At 46.6% G+C, this 14,481-nt stretch overlaps 1 protein-coding gene across 1 annotated transcript in view; it reads left to right on the top strand.

Moving 5' to 3' along the window:
* Positions 1-6,914, top strand: part of SH3D21 (SH3 domain containing 21) — an 81,384-nt gene extending 74,470 nt beyond the window's left edge. Inside the window, 3 exon segments of the mRNA XM_030218095.1 lie at positions 1,703-1,938; positions 4,277-4,340; positions 6,582-6,914. Of these exon segments, the coding sequence (XP_030073955.1) occupies positions 1,703-1,938; positions 4,277-4,340; positions 6,582-6,620 (339 nt within the window). The 3' untranslated portion in view covers positions 6,621-6,914.
* Positions 6,915-14,481: the final 7,567 nt, after the last annotated feature.

The raw sequence follows: 14,481 nt of genomic DNA, 5'->3' as shown, positions 1-14,481 counted from the left end.
TAGAAATGTTAAGTAGTAGTAGTAGTAGTAGTTCTGTCACTTCTTTTCAGACACCCTGAGTGGGCGGTGTTGTTCTTCTTCAGCCCCTCCCTCCGAGGCAGGCTGCTCTTCTCCAGGCTCACCTCCTCCCCTCATGTTCTCTGCTCCCTAATCTCAACCCATCTTCTCCTGGCCTGCCTGCTCCCTTCCTGTTTCCACAAATTAAGGGGCCCTTTTACTAAAGAGTGATAAGGCAGCTTCATGTTTTTACTAAAGAGCTTCATGAGAGATTTTACTGCGCCTTGGCTGCAAATCTAACATGGCACTTACTTGAGACATTTATAGTATTTTTTAAGTAGAGAAGTGTGGTAGCCGTGTTAGTCCACTCTTAAAGGTTATCAATAGAAATCAAACAAAATAAAATATACTGTCATCTACCACATTTGCTTATTTCCGATCTGACGAAGAAGGGCAACCTTCGAAAGCTAATCAAGAAATGTATTAAGTTATGTCCAATAAAAAAGGTATCATAGTAACATAGTAGATCATGGCAGAAAAAGACCTGCACGGTCCATCCAGTCTGCCCAACAAGATAAACTCATATGTGCTACTTTTTGTGTAAACATTACCTTGATTTGTACCTGTCCTTTTCAGGGTACAGACCGTATAAGTCTGCCCAGCACTATCCCCGCCCCCCAACCACCAGCCCCGCCTCCCACCACCAGCTCTGGCACAGACCGTATAAGTCTGCCCAGCACTATCCCCGCCCCCCAACCACCAGCCCCGCCTCCCACCACCAGCTCTGGCACAGACCGTATAAGTCTGCCCAGCACCATCCCCGCCTCCCAACCACCAGCCCCGCCTCCCACCACCAGCTCTGGCACAGACCATATAAGTCTGCCCAGCACCATCCCCGCCTCCCAACCACCAGTCCCGCCTCCCACCACCAGTTCTGGCACAGACTGTATAAGTCTGCCCAGCACCATCCCCACCTCCCAACCACCAGTCCCGCCTCCCACCACCGGCTCTGGCACAGACCGTATAAGTCTGCCCAGCACTATCCCCGCCCCCCAACCACCAGCCCCGCCTCCCACCACCAGCTCTGGCACAGACTGTATAAGTCTGCCCAGCACCATCTTATTTTCTTTTCCATGCTTTATTTTCTTTGATTTCTATTGATAGAATTTTTTTAAAATTCAGGTTCTGTGTTAATGTTCCCATTAGCCTATGGCATCTGCTCACAAATGTAATATCACAAAAAGGAGCACTTATTTATTTATTTGGATTTTGCTCACACCTTTGTGACTTGCCCAAGATCACAAGGAGCAGGAGCTGAACTGGCCACCTCTGGATTGCAAGACCCCGGTGCTTTAACCACTAGGCCACGCCTCCACTCCACTTCACTTAGCACTTCTTATTTAGAAAGCACCACATGCTCCAGAAACAGCTGTGCATTATCCCGCTAGCATGGGGGGGGGGTGGGGGGGGAAAGTGTAATGTTCTAGCTGGCTAATGCTTCCATGCCCCTTCCACGCCCCTGCCTGTGCACTGAACAACCATAAATTTCAGACAGCCAATTAATGTGAGACTGAAAATTGTTCCCCCCTCCCCCGGTCCCTCTGTCATCCGATCTCGTGACAACAAGTCAATATCCAGAACCAGACCACTTGATTAACAAACTCTGCCCCTCTCAAGGCTTTCATTGTTTGATTGTTTTTCACAGGAACCGGAGCAGTCTCCTTCTGCCCCAGCGAAGGTGGCACCTCCTGTTCCACATGCAGCGAAGCCAGGAGCCCCTGAGGGCAAGAAGGCAGCGAAAGCAACCTTGGCGGCGCAGTCGGCTCCCAAGACCAAGCAGAGAACAGAGGAGGAAGTGAGGGAGAAAGCAACGGTAGAAGAGCTGAGATCAGAAATTCAGTCGCTGAAAATCTTAATGGAACTAATGAAAGCGCAATATGAGTGAGTTAAGAGCCACAGCGCCTCAGAAACTCAGAACAGGGTGGCACAGTGAGCGTGTCCGCTTGGTTCCTGCATGAAAACTCAAATTTTGCAATAGGAAAACCCAGTACAAGCAACAAGCAGTCGTGAACATCACTTTGCCAGAGTCTCAAACGTTTTGTATAATAGATTCCATTAACCAGATATCCAAAACATTTATGTATTCCTGTAGCAGGCTCATTATCTTTAGTAAGAGTAAAAACTCCTCTGGCCAAGACAGTCTGTTACAGGGGTGGGCAGCATTTATACCCTAGTGGGGCTGCGTAAAATAAATTAACAGAATTAAAATAAAATTAGCAAATGCACCACATAGATCAGTGCTAACAAAATACTGACCAGTGGTAGTTGAATATGGAGTCAACCCCCCCCCCCCACCTCCAGCATCTCTCTCCTACTTTCCATCCACTTCCCCCCCCCCCCCTCACTCATGAGCTGTGGTTTTTGTTTTTTTTTACTCCCTCAGGACAATTAATCCACATTGGTCATAAGAGCAGGGCCGTGCCGACACGGTAAGCGAGGTAAGCATGGCAGGAGGGCGCCATCCTCTGGGGGGCGCCCCGCCGCACCATGCTTACCTCGCCCTCTTCTCCCCAGATCCTTGTCCTTTTTTTTTTGTTTGTTTAAATTTACCTCTCCGGCGCGTGGCAGCGTAGTGTTAGTGAGGAGGCGGCGCTCCCCCGCCCCGACGTGTCAGTCTCTTCCCTTCGCTCGGTTCCGCCTTCTTCTGACGTCAGAAATGACGTCAGAAGAAGGCGGGACACTGAGCGAAGGGAAGAAGACACGTCGGGGCGGGGGAGCGCCGCCTCCTTCTCACTAACGCTACGCTGCCGCGCGCCGGAGAGGTAAATTTAAACAAAAAGGATCTGGGGAGAAGAGGGCGGGTAGTGTAGCGATCGTTTTCGGGGGGGGGGGGGGCGCCGGCAGGGCCAACTGCAGGGGGGCGCCGGAGACCCTAGGCACGGCCCTGCTTAAGAGGCAGCATGTAGGTGGCTGGCATAGACCTTTGACGTCTGTGCATACTGAAGGCCTGCCAGCTTCTGCCTCCTCTGAAACAGGAAGTTCAGAGGGGGCAGGAGCTGGCAGGCCTTGGGCATGTGTAGATGCTCAAGGCTCCATGCTGAATGGCCATGCAATGCCTCTTACGGCAGTTGTAGATTTGCTGCCCAGAGGGAGTGAGGGAAATAGTTAAAAACAGCTCTCGGATGAGGGGGAAGTGGAGGGTTGTGATGCCAGTGGTCTGCCAGGCCACGTAAAATTTGCTCACCCCTGGTCTATCATGACGGGAGTTTGTACGGCATTCTTGCAATGGACTGAAGGCCAAGTTCTCTTTGTCCAGGGGGCGTATTGGGATGAAATCTAACATCTATCTCCTCTTTCTTCTGAAAGTAAAGGTTCAAGATGAGGAACAGGCAGAAGGGAAATTAGACCAAGGGTTAACAGTATTCAAAACCAAATAGAAAACATATGTGTGTTTTTGAATTGTTACCAAGAACCGTAGTCTCCAGGCAGTGACCCTGCCTCCCCTTCCGTATCCTAACCCGGGATATTAACCAACCAGAACATACCTGTCATCTCTGAGAGATAATATACATGAATCAATGTGCAAACGTTCAAGCTGCAGCTTAAATTTGCGTCCAAAGAATTAATTTGCAGTGATGGAAACAGGGCTGGCTGAAGGGGTAGTGGTTCCCTGGGCCAACTGCTTTGGCAGTTCCCCCCACCCCCACAGTATTGCTTCCTACACCCCCATCCCTCCTCCTCCCCCTCTCCTCTCCTCTCCTCCCATGGGGTTCGGCATCTCTACCTATCATGGGCTGGCCAAAGGCAGACTGTCAGGTTGCTTCTGCTCCCACCTGCGACCAACATAAGCTTCACTAGATGACGGAGGAGTGAGAGAGGTGAGGGAACAGTACTAGACCCACAGGGAGGGGGAAGAAAGAAGGGGAGAGACTGGACCGAGGGGAGGAGGGAGAAAAGGCTTAACCTGTAGACCAGGTGAGGCTGGATGTTATGGTGCCCTTAGCCGCTGGCATCCTGGGCCAGAGCCTTACCTGGTCCAATGGTTAAGCCGTCCCTGGACTGAAAACACCCTCCTCCCCTTCCTTTTCTTTGCGACTAAAACTAGAAAAATTCTTCCATTGTCTGGAGTTTGGTGCTGCTAAGGTCAGGCCTATTCTCAGCTTATTTAATTTCTGTTGTGGGCACTTCCTCTGCCTAAGTCAACTCAGGGGACCAATGAAAGCCAGGGAGTGAAGTTCTGGAAGCCTTTCAGTAATGCCCTGGTAAATTGTTTTTGCAGGAGGGACATGGCAGATATTAAACAGGAGATGAGAGAAGAAAGAGCCAAGCGCACTGCTCTGCAGGTGAGGTTTATACTGCTTCATGCCAGCTCCTATTGAGGGCTGGAGTAAGGAGGCAGCCTGGAGAGGTTTTTACAGATGAATTGCTTCAGCAGGGCAACCCCTGAGGCTTCAGGTTGCAAAGGGGAGTGTATCAGTATGGAGGCGTGTTTTTTAAGATGGGGGCCAGCAGCAGAGCAGAAACTGCCCTGTCAAGGATTCTGTTGCATGCATCGCTGTACATACTCTGCCTACTAGTGCCAGCAAGACTAGACAACTGCCTAGGGCAGCAGCTTCGTGGGGGGGGGGGGGGGGGGGGGGGGGGAGGGACCAAAGAGCAGGTGCAGTCAAAGCAAAACAATAGATTCTGACAATCGAACACACTCAAGAAAAAAAGCAAATAAGCAGAAGAACAAAGGAGGTATTAAAGGAGGGTGTGAAATTTAAAATAACCCATTTACCCAGATCAGTCTGGGAGGGGTGGTGTCAAGATGATCATGATTGTTTGGCGAGGGTGCAAGGCTGAAGGTTTGCGCAGGGCGTATGATCTCCTTGCATCAGTCCCTGCTGCCAACATCTGCACACACATGTGGATCGTCCAGCCCCAGGTCCATTTTCCTGGCATCTGACGTGACAAGCACGGACATAAGGGGTCTGATATTCGGAGCGGGGGAGGTAGCTGGGATGCCTCCCACGGTCAGCACTGATTCCGGATATTCAATTCCAGGCCGTTCCCAGTGACCGGCGTTGAATATCCAGGTGTTTTGTTTTTTTGGCTAGGTTAAATTCAACCGGCCAAGGCGATGGTCAGCACTGGCCAGTTTAAGTTTAAACCAGCCAAAGATATTCCAGCTATTTTGGTGGCCTAATTTGGCTGCCAAACTTAGCCAGTGATGCACTGAATATTAGTAGATAGCAGGTTATGGAGTGGAGGAGTAGCCTAGTGGTTAGTGTAGCGGACTCTGATCCTGGGGAACTGAGCTCAATTCCCACTGCAGCTCCTTGTGACTCTGGGCAAGTCACTTAACCCTCCATTGCCCCTGGTACAAAATAAGTACCTGTATATATGTAAACTGCTTTGAATGTAGTTGCAAAAACCTCAGAAAGGCGGCATGTCAAGTCCCATTTCCCTTTCCCTCTTTCCCTTATGACATCACAATATCAGAAGTGAGCCAAGTATCGGGCAATCAAGCCATTGTGACATCACTGATGAGGTTGGCTCTTATTGGTGGAATGAGTGGAGGAGTAGCCTAGTGATTAGTGCAGTGGACTCTGAATCTGGGGAACTGGGTTCAATTCCCACTGCAGCTCCTTGTGACTCTGGGCAAGTCACTTAACTTTCCATTCCCCTGGTACAAAATAAGTACCTGAATATATGTAAACCACTTTGAATGTAGTTGGAAAACCCACAGAAAGGTGGTATATTAAGTCCCATTCCCTTTCCCTCATATTGCGCAATGTAACTGACTAACCAGCAATATTCAGCCAGATAGCTGATTAAGTGCCACTTAACCAGCCAGAAGCTGTTCCGGGCCAGTTCATTGGTTTTAAATATCGGGCGCAAGATGTCCCCCCAGTCATTAGGGGGCTTGAAATCTGGCTCTAGAATGGTATTTCCCCATTCTCCAGAAGAAGAATTTCTGGGAGGCTCTTTGTTGCGTTCGCCAATGTTTTGGTCTTCTTTCCTTGCACAGCAGGTGGGGTTGGTCCCTTTCCCTGGTTTTCTTCTGCTGTTTGGGGACTGGGGACTGTCACTTGCTCTTCATGGTCATATTTGTACTTTGATGGGCTTGGAAGGAGATACCATGAGCTACTTAAGGACAGTGCTCACTATCAGCTATGGAGAAATCTGCTCTCCCAGGTTGGGGGGGGGGGGGGGGGGGGAGAAATTCTCACTAGCCAGAAAGACAAAGAAAGGAAAAAATTCAATATGCCCAAAAGAAAAACATTTGGCATAAACAATGCTCAGAATGGAAAGTATATTTTGGTAAAATCCACACATGAATGTGACTGTTGGGTAGACTGAATGGACCATGGAGGTCTTTATCTGCTATCATTTACTATGTTACTGTGAAGCTATGAGAGCTGGGTTTTTTTTTAATGGTAAGTAACTCTTCTCTTGAGTACGGAGTTTACCTCCACTACTGCCCATGAGTAGCTAGCCAACAGGTATTTCCATGTTTGATTGGAGGGAGAGAAAGGGCTGCTCTCAAGAGCATCAAACAGAAGCTGACCTGCATAAAATGTTCCTTTCTTGCTTTTCAGACAGAGATTGAGAAACTGAGTCATCTCCGGCCCCTCTAAGGCGGCTTCTCCTGAGGCCTGGGAGACAGTCTGGAAGTATCACTGGCAGCCTGCGTGAGCTAAGGCGTTGCAAATATTGCAGGCCCAAGCCAAGAGAAGTCCATGGCACAGCAGACTTGTTCCAGTGCTGAAGAAGTGCCTTTTTGGGTTTGATGGGCTGGTGGAGCCATTCTTTTCATGGTGTTATGAACTGACTAAGTAGTATTGTGACACTAGCTGAAAATAATACATCTGTACGTTATTCAGACCTTTTCAGACCAGTTCAGTCTAGTCACTTCTACACTGAAAGTGTGTGTGTGTGGGGGGGGGGGGGGGGGGGGGGGGGGTAAGGGAAAACCATCTATTTGGCAGTGGTGGTTCCCTTTGTTTTGTTGACTCTCGTGAGAGCTCATTTTACCTTTGGATGGTTCTAGAACTGTACAGATGCATCTCTCAGTACTACCTCATGAGCATAGATGGTCATGTACCACGCACCATGCATTGCCTTTCTTTCCACGTCTATGATCTGTACATTTTAGTGGAATCACCATCTTATACATGAAGAAGACACTCTCAGTGATTTCTGAGGCAATATAAGCAGCTGAGCATTTTGAGGAATCGGATTTTCAAGACTTTTCTTCCTATCCATCACATCATTCCTTTGACGTCAGCCATCGCCTTGTCTCACTGTTTTGTCACTTTGAGCTCATCAGGTGTGATCAAGCCGAGGAAAGAGCCCTGTGTTATAAACCATTCTATGCTTGATTCATAATCTGAAATCGCACTGTCGTTTGTTCCCAAGCACAAAATAATTCCCCTTGCTGTTAGGTAACCCTGCTGGCCTACTGCACATTCTGTCCTGAACACTTGTATCTGAGCATCAGCCGTAGACCTTCTGGGAAACTTCACCTTAGTAGATACCAGCAAGGAAGCAACAGAGCACACAACAGAGCACACCTCTTTAACATTGCTTTTGACTCGTAACCACTTGTAACCACTCGCTTCCACCTACCCTCCTCTCCTCCTTCCTGTACACATTAATTGATTTGATTTGCTTACTTTATTTTTTGTCTATTAGATTGTAAGCTCTTTGAGCAGGGACTGTCTTTCTTCTATGTTTGTGCAGCACTGCGTACGCCTTGTAGCGCTATAGAAATGCTAAATAGTAGTAGTAGTAGTAGTAGAGGAGTAGCCTATTGGTTAGTGCAGTGCAGCTCCTTGTGACTCTGGGTAAGTCACTTAACCCTCCATTGCCCCTGGTACAAAATAAGTACCTGAATATATGTAAACCGCTTTGAATGTAGTTGCAAAAACCTCAGAAAGACGGTATATCAAGTCCCATTTCCCTTTCCCCCTTTCCCTTATGACATCACAATATCAGAAGTGAGCCAAGTATCAGGCAATCAAGCCATTGTGACATCACTGATGAGGTTGGCTCTTATTGGTGGACTGAGACTCCACCTACCCTCTCCTCCTTCCTGTACACATTAATTGTAGCGCTATAGAAATGCTAAATAGTAGTAAATAGTAGTAGTAGTAGCACATGCAACAAGATGGCCTGTTTCTAACACCCCAATTTTGCTCTCTTTCATGTGCTTGCATTTTTTTTTAAAAAAGAAAAATCAGTTTGAAAGAGGATAAGGTACTGAATTGTAACATTTTGTTCTAATACAATGCAAATCTCAGTGAGTGGAGGAGAGTGGCAGGGAGAAATAACGGGAAGAGTCTTTGCAAATCTGGATCAGTACCTTTGGCCATGTCAAAAACGCCATAAAGCCAGGGCTGGATTTAAGGTTTTTGCACCCATAGGCAGGACTGGAGAATGAGAGCATGAATCCCTCCCTTACAGTAGGTGAACTTGGGGGGGGAGCATCCTCTGGAGACTGGAAAGCAGGAGTGGGGGGTGTTGGGATAGAGTGTCATACTGCTGCCTCCATGAAGTGGCACCAGCAAAGCTCCCCGTAGTTCAGGGCACCTGGCATGTTCACCATTTGGCACCCCAGTTCAGTTGCTTATGTTGCCGTACCTAAATCCAACTCCATGTTGGGAAGAACAGGCTGAGTCAGTCCTGGTTTTATCACCCTCCCACGTACAGAAAAATTAGAACTACAAGTTCATAGATGCCGTGGGTGAAAACCAGCTACAACTCAGCCTGTCCTATGGAGCTATCTGATCCGCCTCCCTTTTAGAAGGTTGGAGGTCACCAGTGTGACTCTGCTTGCTCAAAGGTGGAGGAGCTGTTTCAGGAGACTTCACCATTGCATCTATTAACTTATAGTTCCAATTTCTCCATAGATGGGAGGGTGTTAAAATCAGGACTGACTCGGCCTGTTCACAACATGGAGCTGGATTTATGCGACCCTCTCTGTCTTTTTCAGCTTGGCAATTTCTTCCAACTTCTTTGGACATCCATTTCGATCAGGGTTGACATCTGTAGCCATGAGCCTTCATTTACAGCTACCCTGGAATTCTTCCCCTCTTTTATATCCCCTAACAAACGATTTTAGTGTAGTCATTGCAGTAAGAGTACTGAGCTGGAGGCCGTGCTCACCTCTGAACTCCCAATCCAGCCACTAGATGTCACCATTGTGCAATGACTATGATTCCCCTCCTCATCCAAGGGCTGTAAACACTGCTTTCACAGCATCCCCCAACCCCAGCCAACTTGGGGGACAGAAACCCAAGCCAGGGATAGAACCAAGGTCCCTTCACATTGCAGCACTACTGAGCCACTGGGGCTAGCCCATGTACCTTTTTATTTTTTTTAAATAGGTGAATAATCCTGAGAAGTGAATCGCTTGACGTCTAAGATTCATGGATTTTTCTAAGCTTCTTAAAACCAAGCAGGTGAATTTATTAGTGATGCTGATTGAAATGGCAGCTAGTGAGACTGTTCCTTTCATACTGAGTACATAAATGTATAAAATGTTGTTAAACCCTTTCCATTCAGACATGAGAGAAGCCTCCAGCAGTTGACTCTTGAATGTTGTAATTGTTATAAATGGACTCATTTGTTCTTTTTTTTTTTACACGATATGTAAAAAAGAAAAAAAGTAAAATATTTATATACTGTCACAGAGTTGAGTGCATTATGTGTAATGTTCATTGTAACGGAATTCAACATGCGTGGGATAAACATAAAGGAATCCTGTTCAAAAGGAACGGATCCTAAGGAGCTTAGCCGAGATTGGGTGGCAGAGCTGTGGCGGTGAGGCGGGGATGGTGCTGGGCAGGACTTATACGGTCTGTGCCAGAGCCGGTGGTGGGAGGCGGGACTGGTGTTGGGAGGCGGGGATAGTGCTGGACAGACTTGTACGGTCTGTGCCAGAGCCGGTGGTTGGGAGGCAGGGCTGGTGGTTGGAAGGTGAGGATAGTGCTGGGCAGACTTATACGGTCTGTGCCAGAGCCGGTGGTGGGAGGCGGGACTGGTGGTTGGGAGGTGGGGATGGTGCTGGGCAGACTTATATGGTCTGTGCCAGAACTGGTGGTGGGAGGCGGGGCTGGTGGTTGGGAGGCGGGGATAGTGCTGGGCAGACTATATGGTCTGTGCCCTGAAAAGGAGAGATACAAATCAAGGTAAGGTATGCACAAAAGTAGCACGTATGAGTTTATCTTGTTGGGCAGACTGGATGGACCGTGCAGGTCTTTTTCTGCCGTCATCTACTATGTTACTATGTTTCAGACCCCACAAATGTCCCACAAGTTCATCTTTTCACAAATGAGTTCAATCACATTTTGCACAGCTGTTTATTTTGGAAGATTTGCCGCTTTAGTAACAGTAACAAGTAATACTATTTTTTCCTCGTTGGTTGTGCCTGCTCTTGTGGGTTTCTGTATGGTGAAAGAGGTTTAGAACCCCCTCCCAGTCTCACTCTTTGGCAGGGATTATTATGAGTCCTGAATCTGCCTGTGCCAGGAATAAAATATCCAACTCTATTGTGTAAATGCAGGTTCTAGCTGGAACACAAGGTGAGGACAAGGATATGCCTGTCCCTTGCAGCATGTTCACTTCCTGCTTGGCTAAGACCAGCTGACTGGGGGCATTGTCCTTTTGTGCATTAATGGCTATTGACTGTGGTTGACTAATTATCCGGCCAGAATGTTTCTTGCAAAGCATGGAAAAGTTCTATATATATACTAGAGAAAAAGAATTCACAGAAGCACGGTTCATTGACTTCCGTGGCGGGTGGACACACCTACCGATCACAAACCTTGAACTTATTCCAAGACTATTGCCTGAGGGCTCCGGGCCACTGAGCACAGGCTCAACCAGTCTTACTTTTCTTCTGTTGCATCTATGGACTTGCACATCAAGTACCTCTAAGAGGAATGTGGCATCTGCAAGTCCATAGATCAGTGATTCCTAAACTTGTTCTAGGGGAACCAGAGACAGTTAGATTTTCAGGATTTCCACTATGAATATACATGAGATACACTGTCTCATGTCTGTCTGTATTATTTAGATTGTAAGCTCTTTTGAGCAGGGACTGTCTCTTTGTGTCAAGTGTTCAGCTCTGCGTGCGTCTCGTAGCGCTATACAAATGCAAATAATAGTAATAATAATAATCTCCTTGGTATGTATATCTATGTGAATTTATCTCATGAATATTCATTGTGGATACCCTCGCAGGTCTATGTACTTTGAAAATAAGCACCATAGTCAGACCCAATTAATGCTATTGGTTGTGAAATTTTAAGGTAAATTTGTGCTTTATCCATATTTGGCCCTTTATCTTACCCAACTCCCAAAACAATTCTTTCAATATTTTCTCACATCATTTTAAAGGGTATTGGAAATGGATCCGTCAGATTCCCATGTCACCACCATTCAGGCTATCAATATGAGCCAGACATTCATTTATGGCGGGCATGTATTCCTCATTGATCCATTAATTTTCAAGATTCAAATTCAAATTTTCACCCATTATTTTCAATCTTACCATCTTAGCTTTCACTGTTCTCAGTTCCTATGATGCCATATTTGGAGCATAAATGTTGACGCAAATGTTTTCATGTCCATCTGAAGAATTAGTATTATCCATCTTCCTCAATAGTAAGAGAAAGAATGGAATATTGTAATTGCTTTGCCAAAAAGATAGCCAATCCATTCTTTTTGTCCATAGACAACTTACGCATCCGGCTTCTCCTACATAAGCGCACAACTATGGAATGGCCTCCCAAAAGCGGTGAAAACAATCCATGACCACCTGAACTTCAGGAAATCCCTAAAACTAACCCCTTCAAAAAGGCCTACCCCAACGACCCCTCGTAAACCTCCTCACCCAGAAACACAGCATGCCTATTGATCGTACTGGACAACACACTACCTTCATCCCCTTCGACCCTCCACAAATTACCTCATTCGATCACTTTACAACCTTGTATTTGCTATCAACCGACTGGGCAAATGCCTTGACGCTACTATGTAAGCCACATTGAGCCTGCAAATAGGTGGGAAAATGTGGGATACAAATGCAACAAATAAATAAAATAAATAGAGAGTGGGAAGAAGCAATTCCTGTCTTGCTGAAGCTTTGTTGATTCATTAGTCGATGAGTGAGTTTCCTGCAGGAAGAATATTTGAGGGTTTGAATTTTTTGAAATATACTAGCAATTTTTTTTTTTACTTTTAATGGGATGATCGATGCCTTTCACATTAAATGAAAAGACCTTAAGTGGGTAAGACATAGATCAGTAGATGATATTTGGCTTGTATGATGGAAAAAGGGAGAACATAGTAACATAGTAGATGACGGCAGAAAAAGACCTACACAGTCCATCCAGTCTGCCCACGATAAACTCATATGTGTATACCTTACCTTGATTTGTACCTGCCTTTTTCAGGGCACAGACCGTATAAGTCTGCCCTCCACTATCCTCGCCTCCGAACTACCAACCTCTCTTCCCCCACCTGCTCTGCCACCCAATTTTGGCTAAGCTTCTGAGGATCCTTTCCTTCTGCACAGGATTCCTTTATGCCTATCCCACGCATGTTTGAATTCCGTTACCGTTTTCATCTCCACCACCTCCCGCGGGAGGGCATTCCAAGCGTCCACCACCCTCTCCGTGAAAAAATACTTCCTGACATCTTTTTTGAGTCTGCCCCCCTTCAATCTCATTTCATATATCCAACTTTGTACAAAAAAAATAATTGATATCTGATGAGTGTATGTGATTACATATGAATGTGTTCACAGTAGTAAAAAAAAAAAAAAAAACTCAACAAGCGAGAGAAAAAGAATTCTCACCAAAGTACCCTCATGATGAGGAAACTGTCAAGGAGGACGGATAGGTATAAAAAGTGGATCCAGCCAGGCACATGTTTATTAAAATCTTGATAACCTGTGTATGAGGAGCAGAGAAATAGCACAATAACTACAAGTAATTAAAAAAAAATTGTGTTACCACTCTTCTGGATTTTCTTCCTGGGATAACAGTTCTGGTCATGTCAACCAGGATAACTCTTCTGATCTGAAGAACCGGGATAACTCTTCCCGACGGCATGAGCTCTCACTACGATTCAGCAAGCTGGCTATCACTAAAGCAGGAGATTCTAGTCTGCTCTCCTGGCTGGCTCGCCAGGTTGTAGAAGAAGAGGGAAAATGGGGCCAGTGACCCTCCTCTACATTCCCACATACACCTTCTCCTGGTGGAGGATTACCAACTGACACCAGACAACATCAGCAAGCTCTGTTCATTTACTTTCATCAAAAGCAAAAGTACATAATATTACAAAGCAGAAGTTATGGGGAGAGCTTTTCCTGGCTAATTCCTCAGCCAAGGAAGCTAGACTCCCCCCTCTTTACTTTTTATACCAGTGTATAAACAACTGGCCACGTGACACAGGTATCACACAAGAAACTGTCAAAAACCAAAATATCTCCACACTTGGTATTAGGCTGCTAATGGACCACTAATTACAGGGTTTTGTTTTCTGGTGCAATGGCTGGGTGTGCTCCTTGCTTCTTCTCTTCTTATAGACGTTTGTACTGGTCAGAACTGATTCTACTCTCTGGTCACTTATTCAGCCATGTCAGCTGATAAACCATGTTGTTTCAGATCTATCCCCATGTCCTTATATAGCATAGGGAGGGAGAGATGCCGAACCCACAGGAAGAGAGAAGAGGGAGGAGGGAGGGCTGCCAGAAGCAATGCGATGAGGAGGGGGTGCTGCCAAAGCAAGTTGGCTCAGGGCACCACTATCCCTTGAGCTGGCCCTGGATGTGCCACCTCCAGCTTTGCAGTATGACAGCCTCACCTGGAGTTGAGAGGGATCTGCTTGGCTGTTTCATAAACGTTTTCTATATATGTTACCTAACGTGCTTTCCAAAGCTATCTGTCCCCTCATATCTGCTTCCTGTGACTCACCTGGCCAATTGATTGGGCTCCTGTTACTTTTTTGTTGTATAATTCCCTTATGTGGGTTCTGCAGCTCAATACGACTGTAAGATTGGTCTATATTTTAATTCTGATTTTCATTCCTTTATGTCTTCTATGCATTATTCTAATGATTGCATGGAGGGCTGCCTATTAAATGTTTATACATCTCTATATATAAAAGGCACCACCAACGTTCTAAATGAAGCCTCCAGCCGGAAGTGTGAAGTGGCAGAGAAATCCGGTTTCCCCATGAGTGTCTGCCCCGCCCTCGCTCTCTCTGTAACACAACAGTGAAGGAAAACACAGCACAGCATGAAATCGCTCTCTCTGTAACAGTGAAGGACTCAGAGGGGGGAGGGGAGAGAGGGCAAACGCCCTCACTCTCTCTGTAACACAAACACAGCACAGCAGGAAACTTAACACTGAAGGACTCGACTCGGAGGGGGGAGGGGACAGAGAGCAGAGGGGACAGACAGCACAGGGGAAGGGAGAGAGGGCAGAG

This window comes from Microcaecilia unicolor, chromosome 11, assembly GCF_901765095.1.
Source record: "Microcaecilia unicolor chromosome 11, aMicUni1.1, whole genome shotgun sequence".
Lineage (NCBI taxonomy): Eukaryota > Metazoa > Chordata > Amphibia > Gymnophiona > Siphonopidae > Microcaecilia > Microcaecilia unicolor.
The sequence above is the reverse complement of the archived record's forward strand: the minus strand, read 5'-3'. Positions and strand labels throughout refer to the sequence as shown.